The following is a 26858-nucleotide window of genomic DNA, read 5'->3' as shown; positions in this document are numbered from 1 at the left end:
TCAACCGTGACCAACTAACGGCGCCCAAAACCAGTTGGCCTCGGTAATCGACGCTCAAAATCGGTTGGCCTGGGTTACCAACGGTTTTGGGCATCGGTTACCGGCAGCGTCAACCGGTTTTGAGCGCCGGTAGTGGACGCCGGAGATGATTAAAAAAAAAAGGAAGACAAACTGGTATGGTCGTGGTCGGCAAAACCAGTTGGTCACCGCTGCTGCCCTTTCACCTCCAATGTAGGATCGCCGCTACCCTTCACTTTCAACGTACGGCCACTGCTGCGGTGGTATGGTGGTTGTGAATTAGGTGATGAGAGAGAAAGGATTGTGAGAGAAGTGGTGGTTGTGGGTTATGATACAGAATACAATAAGGATAGTAAGGATATTAGTGTCCATTCACCTTAAATGTTGGCGGTGTTGATAAAAATTGTTGGCGGTGTTTAACACCCCAAAGATTATTTTTCGTCGTAACAAATATATATACCATAGTGTAAAAAACAAAAAAAACAAAAAAAAAAATTGGAGTTGAACAAACGTAGCAACACCTGTTATTCTGCATTCAAATTGAATTAAACACACGACAGTTGAAACACATTAGGCGAAGATCCCAATTCCCACGAAAGAGAGAAACACAGAAAAAGAGAGAAGAAAACGATGAAGAAATTAAACTTGTGTTTGATTTGGTTGATTTGGGCAACTAATTTTTGGCAATTGGGTACATCAATTTGGCTAAATCTACCAGCATCTGGCTCTAAATGTGTTTCTGAAGAAATTCAGACCAACGTCGTTGTTTTAGCAGATTACTATGTTATTTCCGATGATCATACATCTCATGAACCCACAATTTTTGTCAAGGTAAATCTTCCAATTCATTATTCTATTTTGTGACTTTGTTATTTTTATTCAAATTTTTGATGCGATTTTGTATTGGGTATCTGTATTTTTGCGATTTTGTTCTTGTGGATGGTTATTTACTCGATTTGAATATTACTCGATTCGTCTTGATTGGGTATTTGATTAGTCAATAGTACCGGCAGAATGTTAATTTCAGGATTGTTTTAGTTAGCCAATAATGTTAGCTGGATTTTTACGTTATTCTACTTAATAGGGATAGGTTTTAATTGGTGTATTGGGAGCCGCAAAGGCGGAGATGTAGATGGGATTCGATCTTAGGTCTTGATTCACGAGTACCACCCCGACTTGACTTACCATCTTAGAAAGTACGAGTAATTTTTCGTGAATTTTGTTACCTAATTGACTGTATTATTAGATTGTTAAGTTGCTGGGTGATAATGATAAAGATGATTGAAATTAGTATAAAAAATTGTTAAGTTAGCCTTGGGAGTGCTTCTTAGGTCTTGATTCACGAGTACCACCCCTACATGACTTATTATCTTAGAAAGTAAGAGTACGAGTAATTTTTCGTGAATTTTGTTACCTAATTGACTGTATTATTAGATTGTTAAGCTGCTGGGTAATAATGATAAAGCTGACTGAAATTAGTATAAAAAATTGGTAAGTTAGCCTTGGACTTGAAGTTTATTACTTGTCACATTTATTGGATTGTACTTGGACTTTTGTGTATGCAAAGGATTTCCAGCATATCATCGGTAGTTGTTAGTGTGCGCAAACACAATTATTGTGTGGGATGTTGCTACGGGCATCAGGGATCAAGTTATAGACGTAAGTCAGCTGGCTAACTCAATTGTATTTGATGAATTAATGGTGACAAACAAGAAATGCAATAATCATTTGGCTTTGGGAGATGCTTATCTGTCGGGCTTATATTGCCTATTATAAGTCCAATTGGATGAATTGAAAGCTTAATTTTCGGTTCTTGATCCAGATATGAACTTGGGAAGCTGTAAGGGTATATGACCTTAAAACAACCCAAGAACTATTATGCCCTTACTTATATGAGTTACGCTATCTGAAGACACCTAAGCCTTTGAAAAAAAGCCTAAACACCATACTTAGATATCACACCTAAAGTTGAGTGCTTTCCCCCACTCAGCCACTCTATAATTTTTAATTTCTTTGGAGAGAGCGAGATATATAGAGAGGGAGGGATGCTGGCTTGCCATCATAACTTGAGCTTCACATCCACCCAAGGTTTTTTGTTTTTTGTTTTTTTTCTTTTCTTTTTTTTTTTAATTTTTTTTTTTTGAAGAAAATTAATGTAAGTAATCCCTAATCCCCTACCATTGGGGTTTTTCTCATTTTAATCCATACTATTGTTTAACTAAGATTAATTTTAAATTTTTAATTATGTTGGGCCTCTTCTCAAATAAGTTTAGGTAGACTATCAACTTGCTGAACCGATTCATAAAAAAATTCTCTCATGCAACTATTTGAGCTAATGCCCTAAGTAAATCATCCTCTATCTGCACCGCTGCTAATGCCTTTTCTATTTCTCTCTCTTTATCAACTTTCATGTCTACATTCTATACCTCTCTGTTTTTTCGTTCATTCACTATGTCACAAATTATAGTTCATACTTGTGTAGTTTACCTATTGAAGGCGCTTCAAGATAAGTAATGGGTTAAAGAAACCTTTCTATGAACTTTGAATGAACAGATAACTTTAGATGTTTCTCCTAGTTTTGTCATTAACTTATTATTCAATTGTGAGTAAATTTTTAAAGTGGGTGGATTGAAAATTACTAGGGTCTTGCTCGAAATGTTAAATTGTTTCTTTGGTAATTTTTTCCATAATTGGAGTTTTCATATCCCAGCATTATCCATGCTACACTGTGATAGATGGCTTCTGGTTTATGAGCATATGTATAAGATGATGCCTTTGCTGTAAAATATATTGGTGGGTTGGCAAAGACATTGAATGTGGACACAAATTAAGTCTTGATTAGAGTTGGAGAACTTACCTAGGAAATGCGATAATTTCCCCTTATTCTTTTCCTACTAACCAAATTTTGTAGCAAAGGACTGAGTTAGATCCAATTCCTGATGGTGAGGGGCCATATATTATAGGATTAGTTTTGGGTCTTTAAGTTTCCACTGAAACAGAGAAAGAAATCAACCTAAAATAAATGAACAGGGGTTTCTATTCAGATAGGAAAAGCAACAATTTTATGCCATGTCATTGGCTCACCTCTTCAAACAGGTTAATAGAAACTCAAGATGAGAAGATACCCCCAATAATTAGGATTAATCATAGTCAGTGTTTGAAAAAGTGCGCCTAAGGCACGCCTAGGCGCAAGGCGATAGGGGGTAAGCGCTTAATTAGGCGCAAGTTAGGCGCACGAGGTGCAGGTTAGGCGCACCTGAAGCAAATTTCTGCCAATTTTTTAACTGTTTATATAGTGCGCCACACTTCAAAGAGGGACACTGAGGTGCGCATTAGGCGCTGCATAACCCTTCTCGCTTTAGCGCGCCTTGAGCTTTTTTATACATCAATCATAGTTGAACAATAGTATGGATTAAAATGAGAAAACCCTATATAGTTGGGATTATTTGTGTTAAATTTTCCTTTGATTTGACTAATTCTATGAAGCCTCTTCAGAACACCAAAATGGTAGCTTTCTAAGGTGCCTATAACTACTTATGTGCAACTCAGATTGTTTAACACTTAATTGATCATTATGATCCTTATTTGGCTGTTATTTAATAACATGAACAATGACTGTTGCTGCAGTGAATTTAATGACTAAAGTGATGCCCTTTAACTACTTAAGTGTAACTCAGGCCTGATCAGCAGATCAGACTTTAGAATCAGATCAGAAATGTGCACCTTTCTGTTGGAACTTAAAATTTTCCCGCATGATCCTTTCTTTACATCATCCAATTGGCTAGGAGTAATAAAGTTAGGTGACATAGGCCTGGTGAACTTACTGTAGCTATTCTACATCTTGTTGGACCTGATTCTGCCAAAGGAATATCAGCTGTAGTTTTGTACCAATGTTACTACAGCTGGTGGGTTTTGCTTCAAGCTTCCTAACACCCTATGGAGATTGATGAAATACCCAAGTATACCTGGTTTAGCTTATTCCTTGTAGCTTCATCTTGTTTTTTGTAAAGGTTGCTCTGCTACTAATATTTGCACAGTGACTGCTGCTATTATTCTTCTTGCTCATAATTTCTCTTGGCTTCCTTCCTCTTTGGTTTGCATATCACCTAGATAAGTTAGGTGCTAGGGCAGGAGCGGTTAGCCTGCATCAGTTGCTAATGAGCTTAAACTTCATTTACTCCCGGTCTTTAGTGGTGGAATCTGTACATAAAAAAATTCAACAATTTCCGAGGTCCACCTGAGGTTTGTAAGCACAATTGAGTTTTGAGATATCAGTTAGATCGTTGCTTTGAATAGAGAATTCATTGAAATTTTTAAGTTATGGATTCTAAACTGTTAACTAAGGTTGTTTAGGTTTCGTTGCACTGTTCTACAAGACTATGATTGGTGTCTGGGTTAATGCTCGTGGCCGTCATATATATATATATACATTTTTATCTTCAACTTTTCCTAGTAATGTAATTGTATTCTAGCCCGGAAATTAGGACTAGAAGTAAACTTTTAGTGCACCAAAGATGCCTCTTGCTTCAGCAGAAGTCTCAAATGGCTTGAATGCTCTAGGGATCAGTATATTCTTCTCTGTATCTGGGTGTTTGAAGAGAAAAAAAAAATGCTTGTGTGAACATTACGCTTCCCTGTACTTTTCGTATTGGATGTGAGGTTTAGTATAAGGGCTATGTGTTATGATACTGTGGAAACAGCGAACCTAGGAGAACTTACTGCAAACTATTATTATTATTATCAAGCAAAAATGATTAAATAAACAAATATAATTAATATTTGCGTTGTTGAAAGTTGGAATAGAGTGCTGCTGCCTGGGTGTCACAATAAGGCAAAATAAAGCTGCAGAGTCCTTGATTGGGTTGAATTTTGTCTAAATTAATGAGTATTTTATGCTTTGCTATCAGCCCATGGGAGGTAGTTATGCCCACGGTAAAAATAGCAATGTGTTCATGATATGATGTTAATTTTGCAGAGAAAAACTTAAACTTATTAGTCTTAATTGTATCTAGTGTATGCACACGTATTAATTTTACAATGATAAATCTTGTGTATATGTGCCTTTACTGCAGGTAACATCACCATATGGCAATGATCTTCACTCCAAGAAAAATGTTACACATGGCCAATTTGCATTTACTACCCATGAGGCTGGTAATTATTTGGCTTGTTTCTCGGTGGTTGGTCATAATCCAAAAGGTTCAGAAGTGAGTGTCAATCTTGACTGGAGAACTGGAGTTGCTGCAAAGGATTGGGAATCAGTTGCAAGGAAAGAGCACATTGAGGTATAAAATTTAATATTTCTGGCTTACCATCTTAAAATTCTTGTAATGATATGTCACTGATGTTACTCCCCAGATTTAGAGGATGTTGATATAAAATACACGAAGGAATATTTCTGTCTTCTTTTTCAAATATGCTTTTTCTCAAGATATAGGAAAATCAATAACTTAGAGAAGTTGCTTTTATAAAGGATTGATGTACCTAGGCTTCTTTGATACGAATACTTTTGGTTGAAGGAGAACATTGCTATTAAAATATTCAAGTTGGTGAAATGAAAGGATCTATATGAGAACTAATGGGGAAATCCCCTCCATATTCCACTCCATGCACCTCTTTGTCTCTCTCCTTATATATTTTTTTATTAATTAGCTATGGTTTTATTTATTTATTATATATATATTTTATTTATTTTGCTTATTACAACTTGGCAACTCGCACAAGTTAGAGGACATTGATGAAAGATTCAACATCATTGGATGAATAAGCCTTTTAGCATCTATAGCCTTGAGATTAATGTGTAGATATATTTACGTAGCTAATCATGCGAGGGTAAAATATTACTCCCTTCGTTTTATATGAATCACAACACTTTCCTCTTTTATCTGTTTTGTATAAATTACAACCCTTCCTTATTTGGTAAGGGTCCAATACTACATTTTTATTATTTCTCTCTCCCACTAACCCTACTTTTACAAATATTTTATTATTTTTCTCTCCACTAACCCCACTTACACTACCTTTTATTTATTTATTTATTTTTCTATTCTATTGACAAATAAATATATTTTCACTTACTATACTTTATATCATAAAATTCCCCTTTGGTCCCCACTCTTAACTTTATATAAAACTTTGTGCAATGTCTAGTGTTGTGATTAATTTCTTTACTTGGAAAAAGTTTTGCATTTACTCACAAACTTCTATTTTACCTATATGAAGTGGTGATTGAAAAGTTGAGATTACACAAGGGCTACCTTTTACTAACTACGTGTGACTATTAAATGGTGTTAATTGAGGAAAGACATGACTTGTAAAGGGTGTTATTTATGTCTCTGTTTGGTTCGATTTATTTCGTGTTTAGATTCATGTTTTTCTTTCTGTGTTTGGGCCGGAGTCATGTCTTGTTTTGGGTGATTTGGTTTTGGACGGATCTTTGATGTGCATATGACGTAAGCTTTAGATCACACACCAAACCCTTGAAAGGTGGTAAAAATTTAAGATAAATAGCAATAGTTGTAGATTATATAACATGAGACTAATTAATTAACATGTGACATTACATTAAAGATTTAAATCCACACGTTACAAGATATTCTACTGTTTCAAACCCACTGCCAACATAAACCTATCCTTTTACTCGGCAAATATATAATAATAATACTACTAGAATAAGGTCTGATATTTATTTAACTAAACAAAAAACATAGTGTATATTTCAATCACATGACCATGATCATCAATAAGTACAATTCAATCCTTTGCCTATTTTTCCATAAGATACATACCAAAACCAAACTAAGGTGCTGGTTTATGAAGACACCACTCCGCACACATGTAAATTATCTGTGCTTAGTGTTTGAATAGCCCAAGGTGCATCGAGGCAATAAAGGTTTGTAGACTGTCATGCACCTTATGTTCTCCAAGGTACCTTTTGTGCTTCTTAATGCATTTTCTATTTTTTTTTTTTTTAGAAGGCTCTGCTTTGCCCATATCAATTGCCTGACCTTTATTGCCTTGGGGCACGCTTTTTTATACACTGGTGACTGGCCAAGCTGTGACCATTACCAAACTGCTCCTCTCCATATTTATGTAAACATGATGCTTTTGCTAATTTTTGCTGGCCCACCTTGAGTCTAAGTAACTAATATGTGCTTTCTCCTAGTTCTTTTTGCTGTGAAAGCTTGAGTGCCATTCCAGCACTAATTCTTTCTTCTCTTTTCTCTACTAATATACTAAGCACCGTCCAACCACTACTATTCTCTGCTGCGTCTATCTATGAATTTAAACCGTTCAAAAGAACAATCAATAATCTAAATTGGAAGAATTCTCAAGAGATTGAAATTATTTTTGTGGTGGTTGTGTCATTGTGGTAGTTATTGATTGCGGTGTCATTAGTGGTTTTTTCAGTGGTAGAATCTTAAGTTTTGACTGAAAGGTGAATTCGGCAATGGTGGAAGAAGGATGATCATGGTTGTGCCTGTAATAGATTGATTTCAGTGGTGGTGGGATGACTTTGGTGGTTGGTTAAATTTAGTGGCAGTTGTGGATGCTTAACGTGATGATCATGCAAAAGGTATGTGATGGTGAATGAGGTTGAATCTGTATGTTTGTTAAGAAATCTACCTTATGTAGATCTCCAAGATGAACCTAGAAATAGATTTGAGATTTGAGAATAGAACATACAATAGCTATGTAATAGTGTATATGGAGGAAGAAATCTTCCACCACAACTTGTATCGTTAATCAATCCATTATCAATAATAAATATACATACATGGAGAACTTTCTATGATTCTAAAATGTCTAACCATTTGAGAGGTCTCTGAGCCTCACATTTGGTGTCTCATACTTGTGCAAAATTAACATTTACGATTCTAAAATTTCTAACCATTTGAGGAGTCTCTGACCCTCACATTTTGTGTCTCATACTTGTGCAAAATTAACATTTTTGTCTCGTCCATCTGAGGCCCACTATTACTCATGTTGGCAATGCTATCAAGATTAGGAACCTTATTCCGATACTCCCAAGATTGCATGGATGTATGATAATTTTCTTTTTCTTGCAGGGTGTTGAGCTCGAGTTAAGGAAACTTGAGGCAGCAGTGGAAGCCATACACGAGAATCTACTGTATCTGAAGAACAGGTAAAACCGGAAGTTCACTGATATCATCATTAAAACTTACAATTTACATTGTCACTATTTGTGCATTTGTATATAAATGTCTGCTTTGTACTTTCAGGGAAGCCGATATGAGAATAGTGAGTGAAAAGACCAACACCAGGGTAGCAATGTTCAGTATAATGTCTTTAGCAGTTTGCATTACAGTTTCTGGCTTCCAGTTATTGTACTTGAAGCGTTACTTTCAAAAGAAGAAGCTAATCTAGATTTTTACATTGTAGAAGATTATGTTAAGAGGAACATGTTTTGAAACATCCTAATTTAAATTTTGGTGAAAATAGCATTATGTTTCTGATGCGACGAGTACCCCCTGTCCTCTTACTATATATAACACTTATCTTCTCATGCACCATTCCATTTTTCAATTTAAAGAGATTTTTACGTTGTAGAGGATGATATTAATAGGACATTGTATTGAAGAATCCTAGTATATAAATTTTGGTGTAAATTGCATTATGTTTCTGATGCTACCAGCACACCCGTCGTAATTTATTACTACACTGTATAACCGTCTTCTCATGCACTAAAAGTTGCCATATAAATGTAACCAGGTAAACCCAATGCCTTATTATTACAAATGGCACATTCAAATAAGGTATCAGCAAACAAAAAAAAAAAAAAAAAGTAACAACCAAGGTCATTTAGAGGCAACAACATATACTGTACAAGATCCCTCAAGGTAGAGTGTTTACATCTAGGTTCTCACTTTTAAGGTGTCAACAATAATTATGCAATTAATTGTATGTTCATCTAATGGGTTATGGGGTATTAATAATAAATAGCCACCACCTTAAAATAATTCTAACAGAAATAGGAAAGCTACTTAGGAAATAAATTGCGTACCAAGATTAGCCCATGGCCAACCAGCTTATGTGCCCATGTTATGAGCCGTGACGTTGTCCGGCCCTTGCACACATCACAGGCCGTAAGGCTCCACGAGCAGCTATTCAACGAGGCCCTGCCTTGCCATTAGCAGCACACATGCACCCACGACCAGCAGTGTTGCTGGGCCTAGGTGCGCACTGTGCGCGTTGCTGCTTTACAGCAAGCTGATGGGCCTTGGCTTTGGCACCAAGGCTCGGCTGAGCCAACAACTTTGGCTTGGCTTGCTGCCCAACTTCGCGCGTTAGGCCTCGGCTAGGCCTAGTGCCTTGCCATTAGCCTAGCAGCCCACAAGCATGGCCCTTGGCCCATTGCTTGTTTCGGCTTATCTTGGTTCGTTGCTTGCGATCGTTTGTTTCGAAAGACAATTCGTGCTTGGACTTGGTGCGTCCAAGCCCAATGTCCAACACATTGATCTTAACTATATTTAAAGACGTATTTGGGCCAATTTGTCTTATGGTTTGATTTTGTGTTTAATTTGTGACCCAATAGGTTCAGTCAAGAGCAAGTTGTGAGAATAATTTTATTATTCTCCCTTATCGACAACAATCTCTAGCTAGACATTTCGATCATTTGAGTTCATTGAATAATTAACTCCGTAATTAAATGAACCTTCTATTGGAATAATACACTTGGTGAAAGGACACTCATTCGAGAAGAACATATAAAATAAAATTATACGGTAAAATTTATAGAGTCCCTTGCATCAAAGAAAAAAATTTTTATAGGGCCCCTATATATTCCTTTGCCCAAGGGCCTCCAAAATCTTATATACGACTCTCTACGTAATCGCTTAAACAAACCTTTGGGAAAGAAGAGTCTTTAAAAGTCTATTTTTGCAATATATAACCTAAAAACACATCCACATTTAAAATTACAACCAAGAACCAGATTCCATCTATCTTAACTGAAGCATGACTTCATGTTGAAAGTCATGAAATGACCCATGTAAATTATTTTTCCCACAAACAACGTGTGTTTCTTATAACTTGTTGGTTGTATTTGATAAATTTTCCTAGAGAGGAAGGAGCCCCAATTTATATTCTTGAAAATATTTAAAATATAATTCATTTATCAAGGGGTAAATCCTAATGTCACAAGTATAACTAATTGAAATAGTAGTTTTACCCCAAAAGTGTTATTTCAAGTAGTGTCTTTACTCGCATGTGTAAAACCATATATTTATTTACATGTTTGCCATTTTAAAGTACTATTATCTCTAAGAGAATTGTTTCTCATTAATGGCCATTTGAAAGGTTGTCATTCCGAAATAATAGTTGGCGGACATTAATACTCTTAAAAATAATTATGTACATATTTTTCCTCATTAGTTTAAAGTTGTCACTTAAAACCAAACCAAACTAAAGTAAGAGCTTCCTCTCGATTTCAGGTGATCTTAGGATCGATTCTCATCACCCGACCTAACTTAAATAACTCTCGAACGTAGCTAGCTACAAGCCTATGACGCTTTGTCGCGTGTATCGCACACGTTAGCCTCCTAGTTAAGAAAAACGAAGCAAAAAAACTGAAACAAAACACACAGATGATCTTCGGGTTGGGAGGAGGAGGAGGTGAGTCTCCATTTCCATTCCGACGTCACTCCAACAATGACCACAACCACTGCTTTCAATCTCACCTCTTCTCCACCACCGTCGTCGCTCTTCGCCGTCGCTTCCTCCACCCTTCTTTCTCTCTCCTCCTCCGCTCCTCTTTCAAGGTCTGCTACTCACTTCTATTATCTTCTTCCACTTTCTTTCTGGGTTTCTTTAATGGTTCATTGTTTAATAAGAATTTAGATTGGTTTGTTGAATTTTGTGTTTTTCAGTGTTAATATTGAAGATTATGCACAAATTATTTCATGGGGGTTTGCAATTACGTTATTCTGTCTGAAATGAAATTTTGAGTTGGGTTCATTATCTTCTAGCTTAGGAAATAGGAAGGATGGTTTTGTGCTGAGTACATTCTGAATTTATTCACAATTTTTCTTTAGATTATCCTCATATGATTTCTGAAATGATTATGTTGGAATATTTTTTAAACATCCTCTTGTCAAGTTACCTGAATTTTGAGCATTTTGAAAGATTTTAGCATTCCCCGTGTTCGTGTTTATTTCGAATTGGGTATTTTGTATTGTGGTTGTTGGTTTTAGGTACGATGCTAATGATCGTATTTAGGTTCATTAAGGCAGTTGTTGTTTTTTGGGTTAGGATTTCAGTAGCTAATTGGCATTCCTATCTTAGCAAAAAGCTTTGATTATGATAATCTTATGGAAGTACATCTGAAAATGAATATACTTTGAGATTGACCTGTTATACATTTGACAATCTATTGTCAAAGTCAATGAATTTTGATCATCTGTTGCTTATGATTTTGGATTGATCATAGGATTGTATTATGTCTTATTCTCAAAGGCAATTTTAATGTTTTGGAAGTTAACAAATAGCTAAGAGTACCTTTATACTCCCTCCGTTAAACAATGATGTTCCTGTTTGGTATCTTTTGACTTTTCAAAATAAGAGAGAATCTTCTAAATTTCTCTCAATATACAAGAACAAATATAGTCATATGGGGTGTAGTTGAGTACATTATTAATATCTAACTTTTATAATTTTTGCTAGTGTGAGATTAAAGATATTTGCGGTCATAGATTTGCAAAAACTTACATCGATTTACATAAACAAAAACATTATTCTAAAACGAAGGGATTATAAAATAGGGTATTGCATTTAATTATTCTTAGTAGCTTAACAAGTTTAGAATATGGTTTGTTAACTCATTTTGTCTAACTAAACTTGTTTTTGTTGACCCTTATTTATTTAAATTCTCTTGATAATTTATGGTGAGATAAGGGTAACATTTTAGTTCATAAAAGGCGTTTTATTTGCTTAGAGCTCTTGTGTGATACCATTTTGGGGGTGGATTTAATTTGTTTCATAATACTTCCTCCACTCCATTTTACATTTGGAATTAGGATTTTGGCACTATTCACACTCTCTTCTATTAAGATATATTGTGATTTATATAGATAAAAAAAATTACAGTCAAATTTGTTTATTAACATCTAATTTTTGTAATTTTACTAAAACGCAACCAAAGATATTGATATTTTAAATTGTCAATTGATAAATATGAAATACTACCTCCGTTCATATTTTTTGCAACTTTGGATATTATTTGTGAAATATAAAATATTCCAAAGTTGCAAAAAATATGACACGGAGGTAGTAAGAGTGTTGGGAGTAAATGGAGTGGAGGGAGTAAATTACTATGAGTACAAGTCTTATGAGAGTTTCTTAGCAACAAGTGAGAAGACTAAGAACCGTATACTTCATGATTTATATAATTCTGACAAACATAAATAATGTTGGAATGTTGGATTCCAATTCTGATTCAGTCTTACTTTGTCTTATGTTAAGAAGACCACCTTTTTTAATTCATTAAACAAACGGAATTCTATCTATGATAATTAACAATAATTGGTTGAAATAGCTTCCACTTTTCACTTGATTGTTAGAATGAAATCTTGTATGCGCCAATACCTAGTACTCCGGGTTTTTTTTTTTAATTTTTTTTAGTGCAACAATTCTAAAAATAGAAATCTTATTAACACTCTTATTATTTTTATTGTTAGTTTTCTCTCTGTCTATGATCCTCGCTCTTATTTTTTCATTATTTCCTCTCTCACATCACTTATTTTGTAAATAAACAATTCATCCACTTACATATTATTTTTAAAAAATTCAACTCAAGCTCCTAAAATTATGTAAAGCTAATTTGTTTCACTTAAAAAGAAAGAGGGAATATGGACTATAGAGTGCTAATAAAAAGGTAGAACTGAAAACAAACCATCCTTATGGCCAAGAATAAAAAATTATATAAAAAAAAAAAATGGTTGAAGTAAATCTTTGTTGGGGAGATTGTGAAAGGGTCATGCACCTAAGTTTGGCAATTTAATTGTGGAGAGTAGAGTAGTGGACAGCACTGTACATAAATTTTATTACGAAAGCTGTGAAAGGGTCATGCACCTAGGTTTAGCAATTTTAAGGTTTCACATTTTACAAAGCAATTTTCTTAAAGGTTTCACATTTCAAAGGTTGAAGGAAGATTTTTTGTGGATGACTATATAAAATAATCACTTTTGGTTCATGTAGCCGACCCCACTTATGGGATTAAGGCTTTGATTGATTGATTGATTTGATCTCAATCTTGTCTGAAGTGAGCATGCCAAAATATATGGGGTCTTTCCTCATTTAGGCTGATAATGTATCTATGCCTAGTTGTGTTGTAAAAGAGGCAGGTTACAAGACAATTGTGATATGATGCATGTCTGGTGAATTGTAATTTGTTGGCTGATTCACTGCTACCAAAATTTTAGATTTTAATTGATTAATCAAGCAAAACCCTAGACATATGAATTCACTAGAATGTGTGAAAAAAATCTTACATACTTTACATGGTGATTATGTTTTTGGTGAGAAAGATTGTGGTTGACATTGGGGATAAATTTTTGGATGTGTCTTGTAATTTTACCCCTTCCCTTTGTTTCTGGAATGATAGAGATTGATGCTACTAGTTTTACATCTCAGATAATTTAGAGAGTATTTCCTTGTTAATATATGCTATGGAAATATTAGATTGATATTTGCCTTAGATTGGTGATTCGTTCTATTGCTTTTGTTATTGGATTGAAGGGAACAGCTAACAGGAGTGGCTGCCACCTAAAGCAATTTAGCTTTTTCCTGAGGTTAGATGATGTTGCCTCAGCAGCATGTACTTCATGTCTTTGTCTCTTTGGTGGAAAATCATCTGGACAGGAGAAAGACAAGGAAGCAAGCTCACTGCAGGATAAGCCGAGAAATAATAAGTTTCTACAAGGGCGTTGGACCAATGCACTCCTTGCCATTAATGTGCTGTTAGTACATCTGACCTACATTTAAGAAATCCTAGTGTTGTATATATGCCTCATGAGTGCTAAAGTTAATATGAAATAAATTGATGAATTAACCTTATAAAATAGCTTTTTTTTACAAAAATATTTTACTTTATTTTAGTTGAATAAATGGAAGTATATAATCCAAATGTGCTTGTCAATTGATAAAAAGAAATATCACTGACCTGTTGCTTGAATGTTGAATGTAAGGGATACCCATAGATGGTTGATAAATATGTCATATATAGGGGTTATTTCTTCAATGTAAGATATACTTCATTGTAGTTGGAAAAGGCAATGACAAGATCTTGAGGGCATTGGTGGCAAAATTTATGATACCTTGGCCCCATGTAGCTTTTGTGATCTGTAATAACCGAACCAAATTCAGTAAGGGGTTGGTTTATTGCCTAAACTCTTTTCTTTCCTCTCCCAGTTTGAAGCTAATTGACTTGGAGGCCAGTGATAGTAGTTATTTAAATCTGATTTTAGACTAGACAAGTAAGGATTAGTGGGTGAACATTATACTCCATAAATAGGATGAAGGTTATAGGCGATTTGAGCTCCTTAAAATATGCAGTTTTTTAATAGATGAAGACATACTTTAGGGACATGGCTTGGTGTGATTTATTTTGTTTGCCGAGGGCATAGTTTTATCAGGTGATACCATGATACACAAGAAGGCATAAGTGACTGCTAGGATATTTAAAGGGATATTGCAGAGTCAAAATGCTTGAAATTAAAGTACACTGAAAGCCTAAATTAGAGCTTTGAAATTCAAGAATCACATTTACTTCTATTTCAGTTGATGTTAAATCGGCATGGTACATCATATAATCACCAAATTGCTAAAAGTGGGCATTAAGACTCTTGTACAATAATAACAAACTGAGGATTGTATAACATAGAAAGATCTATATTTAAACATCCTTTTCCTAACAAAGGCAAACCATGGATATTCCCTTGAAGTATGTAACTTGGTTGCATCTGAAAATACTATGACAATGCAATGGATCCTTGTTGTATAGTTAATTATCTTGCAACAAGGTTTAATATTTCTTATATTCTGTTGGCAATAAGGAACATTTATATATACAGAAACAAGTAGAGTTAAATCTATATGCATATGTGTCAATACAATGCTCTTTTGTCATTGATATACTTTCATCATTGGAAGATGAGTAAGAATTTCCCACTACTTATTATGTCCAGTTTCTTATATTAAACCTTAATAATTTTTGTTATATATAGTGGAATGAATAAATTATAAAAGACAATTACTCTAAATTATGTTTGCCCATAAAAAATTAATTTGGTGCCTAACTTTGTATTTAATGCCCGTGTTCAAATAGTTTTCTTTAATTTTTAAAGGAAGATGCATTTTGGATCAATTTTTATAATGATTTTTATCGTTTATTGGGTTATATGGGGTGTCTTATTTTCTCAATCAATTTTTCTATCCTTCCTTTGACCAAAGAAAGATTGGTGAATGATTAAACATTTGGAGTGTGATTAGCATTTCAGGATTTAGAATATTGTTATAGACTTATAGATATAAATATTCTATTGTTTCCTTGATTATAAATGACACAAATTTGTCTCAAGCAATGGATTGAGAAGGGACAAACTTTTTGAACCTTTCATTGAGATAGTGTCATATCAACTTTTCAAAATGGAATAATTTCCAGGCATTATATGTCATGGTTCTCTGCATAGTTTAATAAAAAAATATCCAAATTAAGAAGTTCAGATACTTTTCTAGACCTATTGTGACTACAATGAAGCAGCCAAAGGTAGATTATAGTGAATCCATTTGGACGTAAAATAAAAAATAAAAAAAAATAAAAAAAAATAAAAAAAAAAAAAAAAAAACATCTAAGGAACATCTAATTTGATAAGTGATATCCTGTGTGTTCTTATTTTAGTAAGTAATAAACTGTATAAAAAAACATCTAAGGAACATTAATGATAAGCTTAAAGAGCAAAGAATAATAAAAATCTATGCCACCGACGAATCTTGCTACAATTTATTCAAAAAATCAAGAAAGGTCTAGCATCTCTTATATATAACCTGTATACAAGAGCCTCAGAAAATGGAATATGAAATCTTGGCAAGGGAAGCTCTACCCTCGAATATTCTTTGTTGTTGTTGTTTTTATTCCCCTTCTTGTCCAGGTGTTCTGCCAAATTTTCAACTGAACCATCTTTCTTGCTCTAACAAATCAGCCTTTTTTCTTTATCTTTCTTTGCCAAGCTGCAAGAACATAATCAAGGCTGCTCTCACCTTATCACAAATTATGGTTAGATAATTGCCAAAAAAAAAAACAAGGTCATGAACTCATGATAGTAAATGATGATTAACATATTTTCCTCCTTCAGACACAAATTACATCTAGCAATGTGTTGCAATGTCCTAAGTAACTGTCAACGTAAATTTCCTTTGATTCACTTAAATCATGGATTGTAATTAATTTAAATCCATTTTGGCTCGCCTAACGCTTGGAAGCTCTGTTCAGTACATTACATTCTTGGTGCTGGACAATGTTATTGATACAAAAAAAAAAAAAAAAAAAAAAAAAAAAAAAAAAAAAAAAGATTCTTGTTGATACTGTTCTTTACTTGGCTTGACTACTGTAATGGCTGTATTAGGATAAACCTAATATTTTTGTCCAAGAAATTTAGTTAGTGAAGGAAAACGTATTTAAGTTTGGAAAATCTGATACTTGTATCAGATTTCACTTTCATTCCTTCCATTGGCTCCTTTTCTTGGACATTTTACTTGTGCCGAATATATTGTTGAGCTTTTTGAATAGGTAATAGGCTGATAGCTGATTATGTGTTTTCCTCCCCTAACCCCTGTTTGGTGATTCTCTCCCCCATTTTTTTGTTTGTCTAGGCTTTATGTTGGGCAGATGGCCACTCGAGGTAAGTTGATGTTATGGGGAGCTAAGGTTAGATCTTTGTATCTGTGAACTTGTACATCTGTGTTTTGTCATGAGATTATTCATTTTTAGGGTATTAATTCTCTGGCAATTTTGATCATGAACAGATTAATAGTCGAATTGATGAAGGGCAGTTGTGGAGGTTGGTGACATCAGCCTTCCTACATGCAAATATTGGACACCTCTTGGTATGATTTCATTCTATTGACTTAAGGATGTCTATTTATGAAAAACTGTGATTGATTAGATATTCTAATATCCAGGCAAACTGTTATTCCTTGCATTCTATTGGCCCCACTGTGGAGAATTTATGCGGAACTCGAAGACTTTTTACTGTCTACTTTGCCTCTGCTATCACAAGTAAAGGCTTTATTGACTGAGTTTTAACTTTATCTCTCCAATTAAATGTGCTTAATTTTACCAAGCTTTGATGCCTGCTTGATGTTTCATCAGGTTCTGCTATGAGTTATTGGTTGTCTGAAGCTCCTGCTGTTGGTGCATCAGGAGCCATTTTTGGATTGGTGAACTTTCTCATTCTGCTTTGAATTTCAGAATATTATAAATTAAATGCATGTTATTTGGAATGTACTCCGTTTGATGAATTTCTTTTTTAGTCAAAATACTTTCAATTTCTAGAAATCTAGGGCTACCCTTATTTCTAGGTCATCTCGCATTGTTTCTTTGCAGAAGCTTGTCCTTTGTTATGCTCTTCTCATATTGTAGTTAGACAAATTATTTACAAATTCAATCTTTTGATTTTTTAGTTTCTGATTCCTGACAGGTCGGATCAGTAGCCGTATTTTCCATGAGGCACAGAAGTCTTCTTGGTTCTGGTGCACAAGATTTGAAGCATATTGCAAAAGTAATTGTGTTGAATATGGTAATTGTTTTTCCTAAGTATCAAATCTGTTAAGTCTCGTATCATATTGAAGCTAGGTCACTGTTGTTAAACACACTTACAAGAGTGTCATTTGTGAATGATCTCAGTTCATATCATCGATTCATCATTATCTTGCCCTCATATTAATACTGAGAAAAAAGTTCTTAAAAAATTAAAACCTCAACTGTCAAAAACTTTATTCTCTTCTGAGTCAGTGCTACAAGGGCAACATTGCTACAGGACAGCTACCACTGCCACCATCAGGCAGTCAGGCACCAATGTTAACAATTCAAAACTTCAAATTTTTGTACTTGCCTGTCAACAAGCTGTCATCCTTTAAGATTGGCATGTCACTTAACGCTATTCTAAAGTCTTGTAGTTTTATTACTTGTGCACAATAAAGTATACAGGCTTCACATTGTTTCCTTTTACAGATTATTGGGCTTTCATTCAGCGGAATAGACAACTGGGGCCATGTAAGTATTATCATTATTGCTTGTAATTTTGATTGTCCTTCCACAATATTGACAGAAGTCAATCTAATTTTGATTCAAAGGAAGCTCCTCCTGCTTTTTTTTTCTTTTTTTTTTTTCCTTTCAAAATAAACAACTGTGAAATGTCAATGCATTAACAGTTACGTATAAGGTTGCTGAGATTACTAAAAGCAATGATAAGAGATCTATTAAGAAACTGGTATTCTAAAACTATCCAGATATGCTATTTTTGTTAGTGGTAATGGAATATGAATACTGTGCTAAAGCTTTGAGCGGCTGCTTTGATCTGTATCTCCTGTCTAAAATAGAACCATATTGTAGGATTAGAATGGTTTGAATAGTGGCTGAAAAACGCTTGAAGAAACTATTTTTTGCATCTCTTTTTTGCTGACTAATGATGTTTCGCAACATTGCTTGACATGTTGTGGCTTCAGTTGGGAGGCTTGCTTGGCGGAGTAGCAGTCTCATGGCTCATCGGTCCTGCTTTGAAATATAATTTTACTACCAGGGATGGACGTCAAGTTTTTGTAGATCGAGCTCCCATCTTTACATTCAACCCAAAAAGGCCCCAACAATCTAATTGACAATGTAACTATATTGGTTTTCTTAAAATTCTAACATTTGGTGCATTGGTTAATCTCTGTAAAGCTATGTCAGTACATATTTCAAATCGATGACGCATGTACGTGCCTGTAAAGTTGTTGAGGGGATTATCCCGTGTAAGTAACCTTGTACTTAAGGCTAAATTTCAAATCTTGCATATATACTTCTTGATTTGACTATAATGTTGGAAACCATTATTTTTTAACTTAACATAATTACTGTTTTCATCAAAAAAAAAAAAAAAAAAAAAAAAAAAAAAAAAAAAAACAACTTAACATAATTACTGATATTAACCACTTTGTTTTCTCAATTTAATTTACATCGTACAAGTATCTGATTTTGACAGTTATATATACTCAACCTTAGAGGAGAGTAGCGGGTTGGGTGTGTTGGGTTAAGGTTAGGTGGGTCATGGGTTGGGGCAAGCTGACACAAGGATCGGCTTGGGTTGGGGTAGGGTGGGCTGGGTCGAAGAAGATGAAAAACCTAGGGTTGAGTTCGTGGGTGGGTCAAGGGTTCATGGCTTAGGCAGGTCGTGAGTGGGTTAGGTTAGGTTCATGGCTTAGGCGGGTCGTGGGTGGGTCGAGCTTGGTTTGTGGGTCAATTTAACATTGTTTAACTTTTTTTTTTTTTTTTTTTTTTTTTTTTTTTTTTTATTGCCAATATTAAATATCTACGTTTTCTCAACTTAACTTACGTTGTATTTGATTTTGATAGTCATATACACTCAACCTTAGATGAGACCATCTCTCTCTCACTTTAGTAAACAATTGGGTAAAATACTCATGATTCTTTTCTCTCTTGTTCATGTAATCTAATTTTCACCTTAGTCATATGTAAAAAAATGTTAAATGATTTTGAACCTAGATTTTGATGCAATGGGAAGCCTTTACAAGAATAATAAGGCAAATATCTAAGTCGGTGCATGGATAATACTAGTAATTTATAGGGATTAGAGATGTAGTTGCTTCTTCAAGTTTGAGATCCAAAATTTGGTAAACAACTATTGGGAAGCTAGTAGGGGTATTCAAACATATATCCGATATGTATTGTTTAACCTTTTAATCCATTGATTCAACGTATTAAAAAAAATTCAACTTTTTAAGTACTTGATTTAGTAAAATTGGAGGTCATTGGTTGGGTCATGAGCCCATTTTTCGAAATTCGGGGTGTTTAGAGTAAAATACCCTATCGACATGGACCAATCATAAGCCATAAAGTGGCCAGTAATAGGCTAACACACAACAACCTCCTCATCCTAAGTGGTCAAAGCATAATACGTGCACCCAATAAATATCGAAATCATGAAAGGCTCAAAAGCCCATGAAATTGAACTAAATTTCAAAAACAGCACAAACCCTAACATGTATCACATACGTATTAGGCAGCCAATTAGAGCACACTTTTTTAGGTCACAAATCCTAAGAGCATGCCATCCTAGAAGAGCATATATACCTCCATCATTTAATGATGGAATAATAGGTTACATTCATTGAAAGAATCGAGTATTACCCAGGTGCTCTAACTTCTCTCTACTTTCCTCACTTCATTACTAAATCTAGTGACTAATTTAATTGTTGGAGGGGACTATTCAGATCACCGAGAAATTCATTCTTTTGTAGGCAATCGTACATGAGTTGTATCTAAAAGAACCCCGAAACATTTGACACCGTTTTTGAGGAGACTGTAGGAGTCATAGGATTTGGCTTACCTTATCACATGTGAATGTGCAGTGCTTGGCAATCGCAGAAAGATGTGGAATTGATATTGAATCGAAAGGGACAAGGCATAAAGTACAGAGTCGCCAACAATTTTTTAAGGAACGAACTTGTAAACAGTTCATGGACTTTAATGAAAGATATAAAGGCAACTACGATCTTTGATCCATGAAGGTTACACCCCATTCACAATCCATGAGATTGCCAATTCCATATGGTCATGAAACATGAAAGGAAGGTTCAGGGATGATGGAACAAATTTGAATCAGGAATACAAATTTGCCCGTATTGACCTTAACTCAGTTCTTATAGCGATATGTATTTATTGCAATCGAACATACATAAAAACATAGATTCAATTTGGTCAAAACTAGATTATGCTAAGTCAGTTGAATATTTATTAGTAAATTGTGATCACTCTATTAAACAACATAATTACTAGGAACCTAAACTGGTTGTCCATAATCTTATTAGTCGTAATTTTCAATACAAGTCTTGTTTAGCAAACAATATTGTGATCATGGAAATAAAGCAATAAAATCACGTATAACAAATAAAACATGTGATAAATAATATTGGAAGCAACCTAGCATGATACTAGCAATAATTAAAATAATCCTAATATTAAATAAACGAGAGTAAATAAATCCAAGAAAATTAAATATTCACTTCAAATGCGCAACTTTGAATACTACATCATGAATAAATTATTAGTAAACTTCAACAAAAAAATAATAAATCGAAATAATTAAATGGCCAAATTAGAAGATAACACTTGCTAAAGACCCCGATTTTGATATTAACACCTGTTGAAAAAAAAAGTTTTATTATAACACCTACAAAAATCCCAAAATTTTGGTTTCACCACCCACTAACGGACTTTTGGATGGAAATTGTTAGTGGGCTTCGCCATGTACATGTGTCAACTGTGTATTGGTTTAAAAAAATGACAATTTTAAAAAAAAAAATCTAACCCCCTAACCTGGCCAGCCCCACCTACGGCACCGACGCCGGCACCTAGTCCCCTTTCTCTCTAGCGGCCGGCGCCAGCCTCCCCTATCCCTCCCCTGCCGGCGACCTGCTCTCCTCTCCTCCATCCCCTAAAAAAAACCCCAAATCGTCATCTTCTTCCCCAAAACCCACTTCCCTCCTTCTCGAAATTCCTCCTCGAAGCCTTAGAAACCGCCGACCTCTCCCTGAACCACCACCTTTTCCTCGAAACCCACTTCCCTCCTTCTCGAGACTCCTCCCTGAAGCCTTAGAAATAGCGCAAAACCACAAACACCCACCTGAAGGAGGTGAGAAGAGCGGCGCGAGAGGAGGAGAGGAAGAAGGAGGCGGAGGCGAGAGCGAAAAAGAGGTCAAAAAAAGAGGGAAGAAGGTGGCGCCGGCGAAATCTGGGTGAATCTAGGGTTTTTCGGTTCTTTGGGGAAGAAGATGAAGATTTGGGGGTTTTTTTCGGGGATGGAGGAGAGGAAAGGGGGTCGCCGGCGTTATGGGAGGAGGTTTCGGCGGCTGGCTTGGCTGGGGTAGGTGGTGGGGCTGGCTGGGTTAGGGGGTTAGGTTTTTTTTTTATTTTCTTTTTTTTTTTAAAACCAATACGCAGCTGACACGTGTACATGGCGGGCCCCACTAACGGTTTCCATCCAAAAGTCCGTTAGTGGGTGGTAAAACCAAAATTTTGGGATTTTTGTAGGTGTTATAATAAAACTTTGTTTTCAACAGGTGTTATATTTGTTTTCAACAGGTGTTATTATCAAGATCGGGATCCTTAGCAGGTGTTATTTTCTAATTTGTCCTAATTAAATTAACATGAAGTATTGGGTGCGGCTTGAATTCGTGCGGCAACTAACTGTATGTATCCTCCAACAAATAATATATATCCTCCAACAAACTGTACGTATCCTCTATCAAAAAACACATATCCTCCAACAAGTTGTACATATCCTCTATCAAATAATACATATCCTCCACCAAATACTACATATCCTCTAACAAACTGTACGTATCCTCTATCAAATAACACATATCCTCCACCAAGTACTACATCATATCCTCTAACAAATTGTATATATCCTTTATCAAAGATAAATTGTACATATCCTCTATCAAATACTACATATCCTCTAACAAACTGTACATATCCTCCAACAAATAATATATATCCTCCAACAAAACTGTACGTAATTTCTATCAAATAACAAATATCCTCCAACAAGTTATACATATCCTCTATCAAATAATACATATCCTCCAACAAATAATACCTATCATATATACTTGCCGCACGAATTCTTTGGTGTAGCTTGCTGCACCCAATACCTTCTCTTAAATTAAATAGTTAGAAAAATTGATATCTGATGAGTGTCATTTATGGCACTCATATGGTAGCACTTAGGACGTTTTCCTTCTCATTTATAGCTTTTCTATTTAAATGATGCTTTAGTTTCGTTCATTTATGCTTTAGTTTCTTAGTTTCCCTTATTTTGTGTTTTCTTGTGATTCAAGGGTATTTTCGTCTTTTCTACTCTACTCGCTTTACTTTCTTTTATTGTAGGTCTTGTTCGGGGATTGTGATTTATTTTAGAAGATTCTCCAAGTCTTTTGGATGCTCGGGACGAGATCTCATATCATTTGGTTGCCTAAAGATCAAGCTAAGAAGCAAGCTCCTACTCATGGCTTGGCTCTCTTGAGCCACGCTCTCATCGCATCTCTTGGTCATGAACACGCAAAAATGGAGATTTGAAGGTTTGCCCCCTCGTGAGCATCATGTGAGAGCGTCGGTGAGGAGCATGCATGTGCACAGGGACCAAGGCAAGGTCCGAGTGAGTGCATGGTGCTGCTGCTACGTATGGGTGCGTGAGCGCGGCTGGGAAGCCATGATGGCCACATACCCTATGGCGCGCGCACGCGTCCCCCTTGCGCGTGCGCACGGCAGGCTGGCCGAGCTTAGTGCTTTGCTTATTATATATACCTTAGTTCTTTCTATTTATGGGGCGTGGCATTTTTGCTAGTACATTTTTGACATTTTTCAAATTTAGTTGGTGCAAAGTAGAGAGAGAAACACTTAGATTCTTGATTTGTACTTCAAATTACTTCAATCTAGCTTGGATTTTCCCTTAATAATGATATTAGTGAGATTTCTTTCCTTTAATTCTTCTCTTTTGGTTTAATTTTAGTTTGATCTTGGATAATTGTTTGATTTGGTTTAATTTCTTGATTAGTTGCTTAATCATTTGATTTTCTCTTTGATTAGTTGAATATGATGGTGATCATGATTAGCTTTGTTTTGTTTCTTCAATTCATGATGATTAGTGAGTAGATTTCTTAGCTAGGGTGTTGGGGAAGCACATTTGATTGGTAGTTTGTTGCTAATTTGGGATTTTGTTCAATAGATTGTTGTAATTAAATTGATTGATGAAATTGTGCATGTGTTTAGCATAATAGGATTGATCAACCTAGAATTCTAAACTAGATTGCATTGATGATCTTGATGACATAACCACTTGATTTGAGATTGTTAATTTTCAACTTGTTTAAGTTGTGATTCTACTAATTTGTCATCCATAGTGGAAACCTAGCTTGACAATTAGACTAGATAGCCTTTTGAACTTGTTGAATGCAATTGTCATTAGTCCTTGCAACACCTATTGCTTCGTTTTACCCCCAATTTGGCACCTATTTCATGATTTCATGTGGAACCTAATCCCTAGCACCTTTGTTATTGAATCTTTCCTCCATTACTTGTTTTGTTTGATTAGCTTAGTTCACAATACATTCACACTTGCTTCGAGGTAGCTTGACGCATAGACTATAGCGATAGACCCTCCATTCCTTGTGGTTCGACTTGGACTTTCCCCTATACTAGAAGTAGGTTTGGTTTATAAATTTGGTTGACTTGGGAAGGCTATCCTAACGACTCTAGTTTCACCCGTTGTCAATATCACCTTTGTTATTTACCTTCACACCTTGAGTAAAAAGCAAGGTAGATCCTTCAGATCTTGTTTTAGACTTCGAATTACTTGAATATGATTAGAAGTAGAGCTAAGAACAATAGAAACTGTATATCAAAGCTTTACATCGTCTAAAAGAAATTGAACCGTTATTTGTGTGTCTTTTGATCGCAACTAATACATGTCGCTATAGGAATTGAGTAGAAGCTTGTACGAGCAAATTGTCTTCTTAATTCAATTTCGTACCATCATCCCTGCACCCTCTCTTTCGTGGTTGATTTAAATGATCCATAAATGGTTACAAGTTCCTTAAAAACTTGTTACCAACTCCCTACTTTATTGTCCATATCATATTATGTCAATATCCACTTCCTACGATTGTGAAGCATACACATTTATGCGAAGGTAGGCGCATTTCATATGACGCCTACAAAATCCAATTCCAATTTGAAATGAAGGAGATATCAATAAAATACTAAACTCGGCTGAAAACCAACACCTTGCACTATTTTGGGTATAAAATAAATATTGATCTTATTCTAATTGGATTAGTAAGTAGACTTCTAGGGCTTTCTTACCATATATTATTTGTCTTATTTCAAGTTCGGGATAAAAAATTATGATTATATATAATCGCCTTCCTAATTGATTAGCGCGACATGTGAAGATTCTGCGTGACATGCGAAATGAAGGCATGTCATGTCGCTCTTTTTGCATTTCGCGCCATTTTTCTTACCTTTTCTATCTTTTTTGGGTCATTAACTAGTCTATAAATACCCTTTTTACGGATTATATTAGGCATAAACGAAAGGTTGTTCGAGAGCCCAAACATGTTAATCCAGTGTTAATCAAGGTGTGAAAAGGTTCTTGAGGATGATTTTAATTTAATTCTTCGAGTTTATTAATTTTATTGAAATTTACGAACGATTTATTCATAATGTAGTATTCAAAATGCACATTTGAAATATGTAACTTAACTCTAATCTTATAGATTTGATTATTTTATGGTACTTACTTTATTTTATTGCTTTGAAAAGAATGAAAACTAGTACCATGGCTAGGTTACTTTAATTGCTTAGTGTTATATACCTGGGTGAACAGTACACCTAGGGCTATAATCGTTTTTTTGTCAGCCCAGCTTTAATGTTTTTGTCCAATTTCTTTCTCCTTTTATTACTTATCATTTACACGCGCCACACTTTCATTTCTAACAATTTCTCTCTCTTCCCTTCCTTGTTTCTCTCTCTTCTCTCTACTTCATCTCTCTTCAATATGTAGTATTCTTTGTCTTTCGTCATCTATATTTTCGATGTTTGATTTCAAATATAATGAAGTGTAGTTGCAACAAATCTAGGTAAATTTTTTCCTTTTTTCGATTTTTGTTTCGATTTTTGTTTTAATATTTTGTTTCAAAATTTTGATTTTTCTACTTTAATTTTGTTGAAATCTGGGTTACGTATGTTACTTTTTTTTTTTAAAAAAAAATTGTTATTTAAGAATTTGTTGGATGTAATTTGTTTTTTTTTCGTGAATTTTAATGTCCTTATTGATTGTGCTCAATTTCTACACAATTCTGCACAGTACATATAAGTTAAAATTGCGTTTGATTATGTTTGCTCATTTGAAAAATGGTTACTTTTTCTTGTTTATTGTTACTTTATAATTGCTCATTTTTTAAATGGTTTTATTTTATTTACTCTTTTTTGAAATGGTTAGATTATAATTGCTCAATTTTCAAATAATTGGTTTATATTTGCTCGTTTCAGAGTTGGTTAGATTATAATTGCTTAATTTTCAAATAATTGGTTTATATTTGCTCATTTTAGAGTTAATTAGATTTTATTTGCTCATTTTGAAATGGTTAGATTTAATTAACTCATTTTTCAAATGGTTAAATTATAATTGCTCAATTTTCACAGTAAATTTGCAGTTCCAGTTTTTTCAATTCATCAATGGTTAAAATAATACCTGAATTAGATTGTTGAATGACTTTTTGAAGAGGATCATTTGCACTAGAACCAATACCGCCATTAATAAGCAACATAACCAATGTCGCCATTAATAAGCAACACAAGCTTTTGATTATTTTTTCTGTTCAATTATGTAATTCAAAGCTTCAATAATTTTAAAATCTAAATTATTGCTGAGTTAATTAAATCTTCAATTTGAATAAATTTTTGGAAGATTTGCTAAAATTTTGGGCATAAATTTTGTAGAAGAAGAGAGAGAACAAAGCAAATTCAAAAGCGAAATGAAGGA

The 26858-nt window shown here is 34.6% G+C and overlaps 2 protein-coding genes across 2 annotated transcripts; both read left to right on the top strand.

The window, feature by feature from the left end:
* Positions 1 to 487: 487 nt before the first annotated feature.
* LOC110694512 (transmembrane emp24 domain-containing protein p24delta3-like) lies at positions 488 to 8656 on the top strand. Its single transcript, XM_021871700.1, has 4 exons — positions 488 to 849; positions 5091 to 5303; positions 8088 to 8164; positions 8262 to 8656. The coding sequence occupies exons 1-4, from the start codon at positions 649 to 651 to the stop codon at positions 8404 to 8406; spliced, it is 636 nt and encodes a 211-aa protein (XP_021727392.1). The 5' UTR covers positions 488 to 648; the 3' UTR covers positions 8407 to 8656.
* A 1882-nt stretch (positions 8657 to 10538) lies between these two features.
* Positions 10539 to 19110, top strand: LOC110694511 (RHOMBOID-like protein 10, chloroplastic). Its single transcript, XM_021871699.1, has 9 exons — positions 10539 to 10799; positions 13774 to 13994; positions 16906 to 16960; positions 17059 to 17139; positions 17215 to 17311; positions 17405 to 17472; positions 17733 to 17831; positions 18266 to 18307; positions 18760 to 19110. Exons 1-9 carry the CDS (start codon positions 10626 to 10628, stop codon positions 18907 to 18909), a joined length of 987 nt encoding a protein of 328 aa, XP_021727391.1. The 5' UTR covers positions 10539 to 10625; the 3' UTR covers positions 18910 to 19110.
* The last annotated feature ends 7748 nt before the right edge of the window (positions 19111 to 26858 follow it).

This window comes from Chenopodium quinoa, unplaced genomic scaffold, assembly GCF_001683475.1.
Source record: "Chenopodium quinoa cultivar QQ74 unplaced genomic scaffold, ASM168347v1, whole genome shotgun sequence".
Lineage (NCBI taxonomy): Eukaryota > Viridiplantae > Streptophyta > Magnoliopsida > Caryophyllales > Amaranthaceae > Chenopodium > Chenopodium quinoa.
The sequence above is the reverse complement of the archived record's forward strand: the minus strand, read 5'-3'. Positions and strand labels throughout refer to the sequence as shown.